Source organism: Aspergillus tanneri (genome assembly GCF_003426965.1).
Source record: "Aspergillus tanneri strain NIH1004 chromosome Unknown AapTan_2_pilon_pilon_pilon, whole genome shotgun sequence".
Classification (NCBI taxonomy): domain Eukaryota; kingdom Fungi; phylum Ascomycota; class Eurotiomycetes; order Eurotiales; family Aspergillaceae; genus Aspergillus; species Aspergillus tanneri.
In genome coordinates, this window is record NW_022984629.1 from 2,437,118 (window position 1) to 2,450,070 (window position 12,953).

At 51.4% G+C, this 12,953-nt stretch overlaps 5 protein-coding genes across 5 annotated transcripts; 2 read left to right on the forward strand and 3 right to left on the reverse strand.

The window, feature by feature from the left end:
* Positions 1–626: 626 nt before the first annotated feature.
* Positions 627–1,472, forward strand: ATNIH1004_000782 (putative alanine--tRNA ligase; the record flags this gene model as incomplete). The annotated part of the gene is made up of 1 exon (XM_033565488.1): positions 627–1,472. The coding sequence occupies one exon, from the start codon at positions 627–629 to the stop codon at positions 1,470–1,472; it is 846 nt and encodes a 281-aa protein (XP_033431245.1).
* Positions 1,473–2,828: 1,356 nt separating this feature from the next.
* ATNIH1004_000783 (uncharacterized protein) lies at positions 2,829–5,448 on the forward strand (the record flags this gene model as incomplete). Its single annotated transcript, XM_033565489.1, has 6 exons — positions 2,829–4,255; positions 4,307–4,670; positions 4,720–4,980; positions 5,034–5,114; positions 5,172–5,201; positions 5,257–5,448. 6 exons carry the CDS (start codon positions 2,829–2,831, stop codon positions 5,446–5,448), a joined length of 2,355 nt encoding a protein of 784 aa, XP_033431246.1.
* Positions 5,449–6,617: 1,169 nt separating this feature from the next.
* ATNIH1004_000784 (acyl-CoA thioesterase) lies at positions 6,618–7,716 on the reverse strand (the record flags this gene model as incomplete). The annotated part of the gene is made up of 2 exons (XM_033565490.1): positions 6,618–7,514; positions 7,582–7,716. The coding sequence occupies 2 exons, from the start codon at positions 7,714–7,716 to the stop codon at positions 6,618–6,620; spliced, it is 1,032 nt and encodes a 343-aa protein (XP_033431247.1).
* Positions 7,717–8,670: 954 nt separating this feature from the next.
* Positions 8,671–9,124, reverse strand: ATNIH1004_000785 (uncharacterized protein; the record flags this gene model as incomplete). Its single annotated transcript, XM_033565491.1, has 2 exons — positions 8,671–8,862; positions 9,035–9,124. The coding sequence occupies 2 exons, from the start codon at positions 9,122–9,124 to the stop codon at positions 8,671–8,673; spliced, it is 282 nt and encodes a 93-aa protein (XP_033431248.1).
* Positions 9,125–9,689: 565 nt separating this feature from the next.
* Positions 9,690–12,541, reverse strand: sey1 (dynamin-like GTPase SEY1; the record flags this gene model as incomplete). Its single annotated transcript, XM_033565492.1, has 4 exons — positions 9,690–9,979; positions 10,052–11,796; positions 11,869–12,303; positions 12,444–12,541. 4 exons carry the CDS (start codon positions 12,539–12,541, stop codon positions 9,690–9,692), a joined length of 2,568 nt encoding a protein of 855 aa, XP_033431249.1.
* Positions 12,542–12,953: the final 412 nt, after the last annotated feature.

The following is a 12,953-nucleotide window of genomic DNA, read 5'->3' on the forward strand; positions in this document are numbered from 1 at the left end:
CTAGTTTAGCTTATCTTCCTATTAATCTAACTTGTAACGTGCAAAATAGAAGAGGTCCCAACGACAAAGGCCAGGGCAGCAACAAATCCATAGTTCCAGATGAAAAGAGGATCGATATACAATGCGACAAGACCCTGCTGAATGGCAGACGAATGAGCAAGTAGAGATATTAAACTGTAGGCCAGGTTAACCTGCTTTCTTTCTTACAAGATGAACCCAGCGAGACAAAAGGTAGGATAATACCTAAATTCATCAGGTTCTTCGGTGGCTTAGTATATGCATATTCATAGCTAGTGAGGAAGTCAAAATCTCCGAAAAAGCAATCAGCAAGTAGGGAACGGCCTGCACCAGACATTGATCGGAGAAGAGGAGAGGCAAACAACAACGATTGGAGGCCTAAGGCGGCCACGTCACTTGATTGATCAGATTACAATCAATGTTATCCCTCCCCTTCTCTCTCTTTTACGTTTCTTAATTTTTTTATATTTATTTATTTTTAGTTGATAGCTACATGTCAAAAATGGCTATATACCCTAAAATGCGCGGCCCTAATAGCCCACAGCCACAGCCAATATCTAATTCCCCAAATACCAACACGAACTTCCCCACTCCCACAACTCACCAAGATGGCCTCAACCTCAACCGCTCGCACATTTCTCGCCTACCAGCACAATGCCAACCTGCACCGTCTACAGACCGTGGTAACGGGCATTCAGCCGTTCGCAAAACTCGAGGACTCCAACCGTCAGCTCTTTAAACAAGCCAGCGACGACTACGATCATGTGGTCGTGACGCAGCAGACCATTTTCCATCCGCAAGGGGGCGGCCAGCCCTCCGACGTCGGGAAAATGGTCAGTCCGTCCTCGGGGACGGTCTTCGAGGTGACTGCCGTGCGCATGGATGCCGTTCACGACGGACAGGTCCTGCATCTGGGACGATTTCACCCCTCTCCGACTCCGACTCCATCTCCCGGTGAATTCACCGCCGATGAGACCGTTGAACAGACCATTGACGTCGACCAACGACTGCTCTTCTCGCGCTTGCACACAGCGGGACATGTCCTCGGAGCGGCGGTCAATCATCTGCTGGGGAAGGAAGTACCGGATTTCGAGGAGTTGAAGGCGTCGCATTTCCCAGACTCGGCGTCGTGTGAGTTCCGGGGTCTCATCGAGGGGAAGTGGAAGGAGTCGATTCAGAAGAAAGTGGATGAGTTGATCGCAGCTAAATTGCCCGTGCGGGTGGAATGGTGGGATGAAGATGATTTCCGCGTCCGCGGCCTGCAGCGGTTGATTCCCGATCGCAGTCTGGTAGCGCCCGGGGAGAAGTTTCGTGTCGTCAATATCGTGGGCGCCGAGGTGTATCCCTGTGGTGGAACGCATGTCGAGACCACGGATCGTTGTGGCGAGACCACTGTGAAGAAGATCTCGCGGAAGATGGGTATATCGCGGGTGAGCTATACAGTGCGTAAATAGGTATCTATCCATCTATCTATACATGTATATAACTCTAGACACCCATGAAATACTACCTACATCATAGATCTCGTTGGGAGTACTGGGATAACAGCTTCCGAATCGGCCTTCCATACTGCCAAAGGATTAATCACTTCTGAAATCTCTCCTGAACTATGTAATAACTTTCTAGGTAATTACCATCGGGAGTGGAATGAAGCCAGTGGAGATCAACACCAAAGGGAACTACCCCAGTGGATGCCAAATCGCCTGCAGATTGTTGACGCAGAGAGCGGGAATCCGGGCCGCAGAGAGGGACCTAAGCAGGTCATTTCCAGCATTGATTGAGGCCATGGAATCCCGATATACATCACTGAATTAATTGAGAATCACATTAAATGCGAAGATCATAGGCTATCTGCATCGGGTTATACTATGATACGAAGCCTCAAAGTGACCAATTCCTACATCCTGGCCAACCAACACCATTAGGCAGATCCCAGAATATTCTTCCCGTAAACGCTCGTCAAGCGGCCTGTATTCTGGATCTCCTGGTCCCAATACTTTCAGACGTAGGGGAACTCCAGGCCTGACCGTTGAGCAATCCATGTTAATAGCACTAAACTTAGGGATCTATCTAGTTCTTGGTCGACTTGCCTCCGACAGGCTTGTAACGAACTGCCTCGCCGTTCTAGTACTGTGACATTTTGACACTTGGTTGTTCAGTCTTTGCTAATTAATGGGTGCTCTGTCGAGCTTGAGAATTAGTTGTAGGGGATTCTAGAGGGGGCTATTTATAGCTGAGCTGGGTCTATGCAGGAATGGATGATCTACGACATATTTTCAAGTCATTCCCTGTTGGTTGTTTCGACTTTGGCATCAGCAGGAGGAAAATGACGTGTTACTCTTCCAGAAGATTCTGTAGTTGCCCTTGGTCGCCTAGGATAGCAATTGGTTCAGAAGGTATAACAACATGATTATAGAAACAGTTCTCTATAAGTAGTTAGAATGTTCCTATTGCATTACCCCGACGTAATTGTACTAAATTAATTCATGGACCACTGGTGACATCTCGTACATAGTTAAAGACTACCAAAACCCTAACCGTTAGGTCAGATTAGACTTAGAGATTACTTATTCTATTTAAGAACGCAATAGGTACAACAGACAGTGTATACTAAATGCAGTTAGAAAATATAACGATACTATTCATGCCCAAAAGGGAATAACCAGGCAGATCCCTGAGCGAGGCTGACAAGGCTGACGCTGACAGAAGGATCACAACTTGAACCCCAAGGGCCAAGCAGAGAACTCCACGATGTCAAGTAACATTGGCTAAGAACTTTAAATGCTCGTTAGTCCAGAGCGATCCAGCTGATGCACTTGCAACGGACCCATCTCGACCGGGCTCAATCCCTCCGGCAGCAGCGCAATCTCCCCGCGAACATCACCGACAACGCGGGTCGAACTGTGCGCTCCTGGATCGCTTCGTCGGGGCTCATGAAACTGCCCACTGGCAGGGACCGTGTCCAGCGATTTGAGCAATTTCTGCTAGATCGGGGCATCGATCCCAACCTCACTTCGGGTGAGACTCCGTTGCATTGGGCGGCCAATATCGGGGACCATGCGATGGTAGAAAGTCTCTTGCAGAACGACATCGTTCCGCCGGATGCGCCAGATCTTCGAAACCGCACGCCTTTGTCACGAGCTGCAGCGGGAGGCCATTGCCAGATTGCGAAGTGTTTGCTGGCGACGGACAAGGTCGATCCAGACCGGAAGGATGGACGCGGGAGAACGCCGCTCTCATGGGCAGCTGAACACGGACATCTGACGACGGTGGAAGTGTTGATTCGATACGAGGCCAATGTGGACATCCACGACGACGAGGGCCAAACTCCGCTGTGGTGGTTCATCACCAACGGGTCGAAACGACGTCCCGAGTCGTCTCCAGTTGACTTTCCGCACTGGTTGAAATTGCTGGGTCCCACGAACGGCTCGGAGCCGGTGCCCAAGACGCGACGCACGCCGCTATCCTGGGCTTGCGAAAGGGGAGATCTCCCTCTGGTCGGGCATCTGCTGCAGACGACGTGGGCTGATCCGAACTCGGTGGATCGGTATCGTAAAACGCCCCTGATCTACGCCATGGAGCGGAATCACCACGAGATCGTCGAGCTGCTGATCTCAGGACGCCACGAGAAACGCGACATTGTGTCGCTGCGCATGATGATCCAGGAGAGCCGGTCTCGTCTGTTGAAGCCGTTCCTGGAACGGTTCCAGCCCAGTCTGGAGAGAGAGGACGACTCCAGCTCGGTGCCCTTGATGCGAATCGCCCTGCAGCAAAGTGACCGGGCCACGGTCCTGGTGCTGCTGGAGCACAAGGCCAGCATCAAGGGCCTCGACAACGGGGACTGGTTCGGGCCCTGCAGTACGGAGACACTGAGCAACGAGCTACAGTGGACGAGTACGACCCCCGATCAACCGTGGACGAGCCCCAAACTACCAGTGAGGTTGGCCAATGAGCCCACCGCGGTAGGCTCCAGTTCCATCCCGGTGATGCGAATGGCAATTCAGGACGGCGACCGCGCCGTGGTGACGGCTCTGCTGCACCAACGGGCCCGCATCATGGATCTAGAAGAGGACGAGGAGAACTTTAACCAGTACAATAACAACAGCAAGCCCAGCGTAGCGGTGGATATCATGGCTCTGCGCGACGGACGGCACAAGGTGCGATGGATCCTCGACGAGGAGCTGGACGAGGAGTTGCGTAAGCTTCCCAAGACCAGCACGGAGGAAATTCACCTGATGTAAGTCGAGACTGACTGGTTATATCGACGAATACTCATATACAAGGCCAGGCTCTTCCGTGAAAACTACGCCTGGCGCACCTATCATCGAATGAGCCATGTACCCAACGAGCTCTGGTTCTCACTGGGCAGCAAAGGACCCTGTCGGACGTTCACTCTGTCCATCCAGATGAATCTCAAGCTGGAAGACGATCCCAGCAGCGTCGAGGGCGACGACGACGACGACGACTACACCGTGCGCACCATCCAATGGACCGTTCTGGAGGCACCACCCAAGTCAATCTGCTACTTCAGCAACCTGCCGTATGGCTACATCCCGCAGAACGACCTGGAGCTGGTGCAACAGTTCATGCGGATATTTCGCAAGGACTGGATGGCCTATTGTCACGCTGCGAGGCGACATCTTGGCCAGCTGGTGGGTTGCCCTTGAATCCAGGAGTATATCCTTCCATTAATGCAATCAGCGATCCCATCAACTGACGGCGCGCGGCAAAGACGACCGACTGATAGACACGGTGGCCGAGAAGATGCTCATCTGGACGCATATCCAAGGCACGCTGGCTAACCAGCTCAACCAGGCACGGAACTTCGTCATGCAGTATCAACACTTCAGCGAGACACGGCACTTCAGCGACCAGATGAGCCACACCATCGATACGTTCGACCGCGACGTGTCCAGTCAGATCGAGAAGCTGGAACAGATGTTTCGTGATCTCCTCCAAATCGTCAGTCCATACGATCGATGTCGAAGACGAGAGCTGACGGATGCGCGGGATAGGAATTCGCATGGACCACGATCAACGAGGCGCATCGATCCACCAGTCTCGCTACCAGTATGAACCGACTCAGCTGGATCACGGTGCGTTCTGGATATCAAGATATATTATTATATGACATGGTCGCTAACTCCGTCGAGTTCATCTTTCTGCCGCTGACCTTTGCCTCGGTACGTCCTGTGTCCCCCGTCTTGACGGATTGTAAGGGTCTAACGAACGTCGCAGAGTCTGTTTGGCATGAACGTAGACATCCTGGCTGATAACCCGACCTGGCTCTGGTATCCCCTGGTGGGGGGGTCTCTATTGCTGATGACAGTGGCGACCTGGCTGGCCTTCAAGCTCAACAGCGTGGGCGGACTGCGCAATGGCCATTCCAGGCTGACAGGCAGATGGACTGGGCGTCAGCCATGGCGGTGATCTGTAATACATGATTGGATAGAGATATAAACTTCAAAGAAGTCTAATGGATATACTCACCGCTACTCTGGTATGTAGGGGGTACAGGATATGTCATATCGACTTGATTAAATGTGACGACTGTATAATATCCATATCTAGTGATATCTACCAAGTCCTCCATTCAGTGACATCCTAGTTCAAATACACAAGTAGCATATAAACTAGGTGCAAGATGTATAGACATACAACTCTAACCACATCAACGAGAACAAAACTAAGCATAGAGAATGGAATGGAACATGAAACAAACACCCTTACGTCTGTCCAACACACCCACCCCAGCAACACACGCACGGTGACGACACCATCCCTCCAGAAGACAATATATAAAGCCTCATCTCGCACTGGTTCTGATTCTTTCGTCAGAACCTACGGAGTCTATAACTGTTAACAATCAACCAGATCCAGATCAGAATGAAGTTCGTTTTTCCCCTACTCACTCTCGCTGCAATGGTCACAGCGGACTGTCTGGTAAGTATACGTACATATCTATCCTATCCTAACCTCTATCCGTATCCCCATCTATCTCCACCCCACAAGTATACATATCTATTACATATAAACATTAACCGTGGTAGGAAACCTGCATCTCCAAAACCGGTCTGTGTACCGCACCGGCCGATATCAAGTGCTACTGCTCCAACCCAGACTTCCAAGCCAAGATGGTCAATTGTATTAAATCGGATTGCCCCGATCAGTATAATAGTATGCTCGCTCTCCTGTTTTATTTTATTTTATTCTACTAATGATACTGATTGTATAGATGCGCTGGGTTTGCAGAACAGTGTTTGCTAATCTCTCCACTAAGTAGTCTTGTCAATGAAGTCTTGATTTATTCCTTATGTAATGAGCCCAGGTTGTCGTTGGATCTAGTCGGATATCCATTGTAGTATCTGCAACCCGGATGAGTATGTTAAATTGTATGTAATGGGACGATAGGATCGTCTCGTGCCTTTCTAGTCTTTAGAGAGTTCTTGATAACAGTTAATTAGATAGTTCAGATAAGTATAGTGCTTGAAATATCTAGTTAAGCTACGTGGCAAGAATTCACGGCTATGGCTTTTATCTGTATACTGCAGATGGAAGAAATAAAAATAATGTTCTATTAATATAATCCTAGCCTCTATTCACTGCTCCCATTCATCAAGGAGTATCGCATCCATGCTCGCATACCCCTCCACCACCTTCAGCCCACGCAGTCTCTCCTGCTCAATCCGTTCCCAAGGCCACTCTGTTGCGTCCCACGAGTCGGCATTGGCCTTCCGTTCCGCCTCCAGTGTATCTCGTGCCGTTGACTCGTCCTCGAGCTTCAGCACCTCCCGCACCAACGATCCATCCACGGACGCCATGGCTGTGATACCCTCGCTCGCTGGGGTTCCCGCCCCCGAAGTTCCAGGCATCTCCGTCGACGTCGCCGCATCGGAGCCCTCCGGACGCGGCGGGAGGAAGCCACTGGCGCGCATGACCCGCTCCGGCGGCACCGTAAGCCGACCTTTCTTGATCACGTATTTACTCAGCGCCGTAGCGAAGAGGGTACGCTTGCCACCCTTGCGCGGTGCGGGACGCAAGAAAAAGGTAAGAATGTACATCCATTTCTGGTCCCAGGCGATGAGTTTGGACTCGATCTCATATCGCTCGAAAGGCTTGATTTCGCGTTTGAAGGCGCAGTACACGGAGCCCAGGGCGATGTATATGGACTTGCGAGGGGGTGCCGGCTTCCCTTCCCTACGACTTGCGGCAAGAAACTCTGCGTCCAGCTCCTTACTCACAATAGAGGATCCCGGGGAGTAGAGACGGGTAGCGAGTGCGGTTCGCGCGACGTCCAGGTCAGAGAAGTAGGTGCTGTTGGACTTGTGGAAGTTGTAGTCGGTCTCTAGAATCGGAGCGCGAGAGGTAATGCCATAGGGAACGAAGACTGGGTGAGTGGGTTTGCCGGTATGGCTGACGATGGGGTGTCCTTTAGGAAAATGGGGGTACTCAGGCTTCCAGCGGATATTCGAGACGAGGTGGTGCAAGATACGTAACTGTATCTGGGTTAGTAGATGCTCTCCATGGAATGAGGAAGGAGCATGTGACAGGGAGAGAACCTACATGCCAGACAAAAGGGAGGTTTTTCAAATTGATGAGCGCCAGCACCAACGCCAACGTCTTCCAGGAGAAAACCGGTAGTAAGCTTGACAGCAGCTCGTAGATGCTGTCCAGCCGGACAGAGCCAGGGAAGCCCATTATCAGTGTATAGCCAGCAGAATTATAAAATCAGTCTACACAGAATACGAGAAAGGGGGAACAATAGTGTAATTAATAATATCCATAGATTAGGGGAACGAATGGAAAGAACAAGCAAGTCCCTGGGGTCGGTCTCCGCTGCGATTCCCCGCTTAGTTCAGTCTCAACAACAAAAACAACCACAAAGAATCCAACAGCGACGCGACCCGCGATGGACCGCGGAAGAAAGAGCCGAAGAGGAGGTAGTAGAGTGAGAGCGAGAGTGAGAGACGAAAGAAAGCGTTGGGGAAATCCATAAAACAAGCCGAGGCCCGCCCCTCACGTGCCGATAGCTTATCGGGTATGGTATTATTGTTCAATTTGTCAATTTGTCTACATACGTCGACACATAGGAAGGAAGAAGCAGCCAAGGAATACAACCGGGGAAGAAGAATACGACCAAAGAATGCGACCTGACTAGACATCCGTCCTCGGTCTCAAAACAGTGACATTCAAAACATTGCTATGCAGTTAGGTGGACGCGAAACCCGGGCGCCTGATTCAATGGACTGCTGGATATGAAGAACGTCCACCTCCTCAACTGCTGGCACACTTCTGCCAGGCCGTCGAGGTCGAACATCCCACCGATCGGCACTCCACAACCGGCCAGCAGGTACTGGTGCAGATCAAATTGCGGGTGGGAGCACCTCAAAGCTGACCACATCCGAAGCCACAGCCGCGAAGTGACTATCCCACATGAACCGCCCCACATGCTCACTCTGTTCTATGCCGGAATGGTTGGGCATAGACTGCTGCTGGCTGTATGCTAACCTCTGCCCCTCATACATCGCGTTCCAGGGCTGGGGCAGTCCGACGCGGAGGAAAGAGATGTCCCCACGCTGGAGCTCGATCTTGACATTCACATGCGATAGCCAGCAACGTCATCCCGTCGCACGTGATGCCTTGCTTCTCCGCTCACGAGAGATAATCAATCAGCACGCCTCGACCGGCAACACACTTGGTCCAGTATCCAATGCCAATGCGCGTCGAGTTAGTGTCCAGTATCTCGTCCGCCGTAGTCCCCTCGTAGAACACTCGACGGTTCTGGTCCTCGGACGTCAGGCGCTGGGCAGTGTAATGACGCAGACCATTCCACAGGGATGAGTGCTGGGAATGAAGTAGTATTCATCATCAAAAGCCACATCGGGCAGTACCCATTTAATGCGATGTTCGAACGGCTTGCAGCCGATCCTAGGCAACGGGTGAATAGACAACAGACTGGCAAAGCAAAATACCTACCCGGTGGAATTCAATTCCGAAGATCCCAATTCATACACACCGGCTCCGCCGACCCTGCTGGTGTGGGCCAGTAACGCCGTTTGTCAGGGAGGTCGTCATACTTCTTTTGCAGGTCGTAAACTCCCGACATGATCGCAACCTATAAGTGTAGGGGCAAGAGACAACCGTGGGCAAGATACGTGAAGAGAAGCTGGAGAACGGAAAACAGCAGCGGTTGAAGTTGGGTGGGGAAGCATTCGGAGCCTCCATGCAAGTCTGATATATCCAATAGAAGCTGAGTATTCTGACGTGCACGACATCTAGGCGATTGGGGCAACATATCCCTATTCCTAACTAGACTAAAATGCAATGACAAGACCAAGTCGCACCGATATAGTCATATACGGTCAGCAGTCGGACAGACAGGTAGTCAGCGTAATTCAATTTCTATTAACTAGTCTGGTTAGGAAATGGATGTTGGCTTTTATTGTATTTAGAAGTAGATAGACCCTGCAGAGTTGACCTTCTATTATATTAAACAAGGTATATATCCATGTCAATACACAGCTTCTACGAAGTATATCTACACATAACAAGACACCTGAAATATCTTCTTACACTCGGAGAATGCATCGCTCTAATAATCATATATTCCAACAGCGTGAACAATACACAGGCAGAGAGGACTCCGTCCCGTCATACAGACACAGGATAGCCTACAAGTCGTCCTCATCCGTCACTTTGCCCTGTTTGTTGAGGTGCGACATTTCGTGCTGCTCCCCCGTGCGCCCTGAGCTGGCTCCCGGAGTCGACATAGCGATGGCTTGTCGCCCTGTATCGGAGGACTCAAGAAATTCGCGTAGTCGCTTCTTGCCCTCGACCAAAGCTTGGTTCGAAGCAGCTTCGGTCATCTTTATGATAGGTCCCCATAGGTTAAGCTGGTATGTCACATACGCCGCTACCGCGCAAACAAAGAGGAGGACGAAATAGGCGGGGTTACGGAGAACTAGTGGAACTCAGTGAGGAATACATTCCAAATAGGCCCCAATACAACAGATGATGGAGGGACAATACTCACCAGTAAGAATCTCGTTCCAGCCAAGTGCAAGGAGGATACCATAAAAGTAGAGGGGTACCTGGGTCATGCCACCGATGGCGCTCCGTTTCGCTTCGACGTACACTCCATCCGCAGCCTTCTTGAACCGCACAATAAGCTCTTGTCGCTTGGCATCGCTAAGAATAGTCATCTCTTCCTCCAAACTCTTGCCTTCCTCCTCGTCCACTCCGCCAATCGGGGCCAGATCTTCCTCGTCGGCCGGGGTGGCAGAGCTAGGGGTGTGTCCGATCCAGCGATCTAGCGGGGGCGGAGCGGACGTCTCAGCCAGACGGAACTTAGACAGAAGTGGTATCAGGGTCAGAGTCGACTCGCGCGCACGAGTGTAGATGCCTTCAATGTCATCGGTTGGGCGCCAGATCCTGGGAACACCAGCTTCGTCATAGCGGAACTTGTCCTCGAAGTTCTCACGAAGCTTCAGTAATAAGTTACCCTCCATCATCTCCTCCTCGACCTTAGTACGCAGGACACCCCAGGACTTTCTCCGAAGCCTCCACAGCCCAACATCAACCTCTTCCAGGCTGGCATCAAAGCTGCTGGCACGGTCCGTAAATCTGCGCTCAGCGTCAAGAACTATCTCGACAAATACATTCCATACCCGATCCCAGAAAACCTTTTCGGACAGCTTTTCACCCTCTTCGGGAGCACCGCCCCCGGCCCGTCCAGATCCAAGAGCATTGAACTCGACGCCCACGGATTCACCTAGGCGTGACTGAACCCATCGCTCAACCCGGGTGGCCAAACGTCGCATCTCATCCCTTCTCAACCTCGCGCTGACTTCTGCAAGCTCCTTCTCATACAGGGTCATCTCCTGCCCGTAGTCACTCCAGGATGTGCCCTCCACTACAGTGGCACGAGCAACTTCCTCGAACTTCTGCAAAGCTTTCTGCGTCTCCTCCTTCACGATCTCGGCAAAGTCGTACCCAGTTCCCTTCTTCTGTCCCGCTTTGACGGCCGCTGAGACCGCCTCGCTAAACTCACTGATTCCAAGCTTGTGGGTTGCATTAAGTTGGCAATGGAGAAGAGCTTTCAGGCGGGTATCAATCTTGCCTCCAAGCTCTGCCCATTTGCGCTGGTAGACGCCCTTGTGATACCGGCTGGCTGCGGTCTCAAAATTCTTCAGAGCCTTGGTCCGCGATGAGCGCATCGCAGCTCCCAGCCCTCCGAGAATCTCAGGCTCGCCCAGGCGAGAGGCTTGTGACTGCTTATCTTCGAACGGTATAATTGCTTCGTCGAAACTAACCATAACTTCTCTCAGGATTTCATCACAGCGGAATTGCGCAAGCAGCTCTTGCTGAGTGGGGAGATCCAGGTCCTTGTTATTGACAATTTGGTCCCAGATGCTGTCTGCATATGCCGAGAATCCATCCGCTGGGATCCGTCGATGGTATTCGGGGAGGAAGACGCCTCCTTCGGAGAACTCACCCTTGAGCGCATTCAGATTAGCATCCTTCTGACCATCGCGGAAGCGCTGGCTGAGTTTCTTTGTCTCGGCCACGAATTGCTCTGCCTGGTAGGCCTTATGCGGAAGCCCGTAGAACTGGAAGTCAAAGTATTCGTGTACCGTCGAGTTTTCTAAGCCGGGGGGCTTCGATATCGAGTCCCACAAGCGACACATATCTTCCATCAGGGTCTTCTGTAGATTCTTCAGCGGCGTGTTCCCGACAAAATCGCGAATGACGAAGAACAGCAGGGACCGATGAGTGGTGCTGAAGTCATGGTGTCAGTAGAGCACAAAGTAAAGTCCAGTATTATCCAAAGTGGCACGGAGGCAGACATACTTCTTGTCCTTCAGGAACAATTGCAAGTTGACTTCAAAAACAGTTTTGAGCAGACCCATATTTGCGCCTTGGTACAGTCCCACCTGATGTTCCCAGATATTGACAATGAGGACCTCACTGGTCGCCAGCGCAAAGAGAGCAGACTTGCGCTCAAAGTCCTGGTCCTCTCCTCTCTCACGACCATCTGTACCCTCGACATCCATTACTAGGATGTTGTCCGCCATCGAAGCGTCTTCATTCTTATTTTTGGACATCCAAATACCCTTTGTTGTCTGTCGTCTCTCCGATTCGGACATAACAGAGAAGTGGGTTCCGAAGAGATGATTGAGCAGTGTGGATTTACCAGTCGACTGCGAACCGAAGACGGAGATGAGATGATAATTGAAGCCGGCATGTGTGACGTTTTCAATGCCCAGGTACTTAGACAGGTTCGGACTGGGATATGATTATTAGCTCTCGGGAAAAACAAATGCCACAGAAAGTCACGGATGCAAGCGCATCATGGCGCCACATAGAAAGCACCCGGGCAAGATCACAGTGATAGATAGTAATTCGGGTATAGATGTAGAGCATACTTGAATTCCTTATTCTCATCAATCACCTGCACTCCATGTTCATATGCTGTCTTATTGCTCTCGACGCCAATCGAGGCAAAGTGGCCATTGGTAGCCATGGCGAGAGGGGCGGAGTCGGGCTTCTACCCGATCCTAACAAATTCAATGCCACGGGTAAGATTGCGCTTAGACACTCGGGGTGTCCGTTTCGTGGGTGTCGGGAACAAATGCAGTGTCCGCGGCTGAGGGGAACGTTGTCAGCTAGGAATAACGTCAGGAATGGGTGCGGAGCGGTGGCGAAGCAAAGACATACACAGTACAGGGCAAATGCAAGGGGGAAATAATTATGAGGTGTAGGCTATAAGCCGATCACTTGGAGAACTCGGTAGAAATCACAAGACTCCGTCCTGTGCGCTTGTGTCCGAGGTTGGGAGTAGTCTTGTGGACAGGAGGTCGTTGGTTGCATGGGGCACCCTCGACGCCTGAGCATCCAGGCCGCTGCGGCCGAATCCACCATGCGCCTAGGTAGCC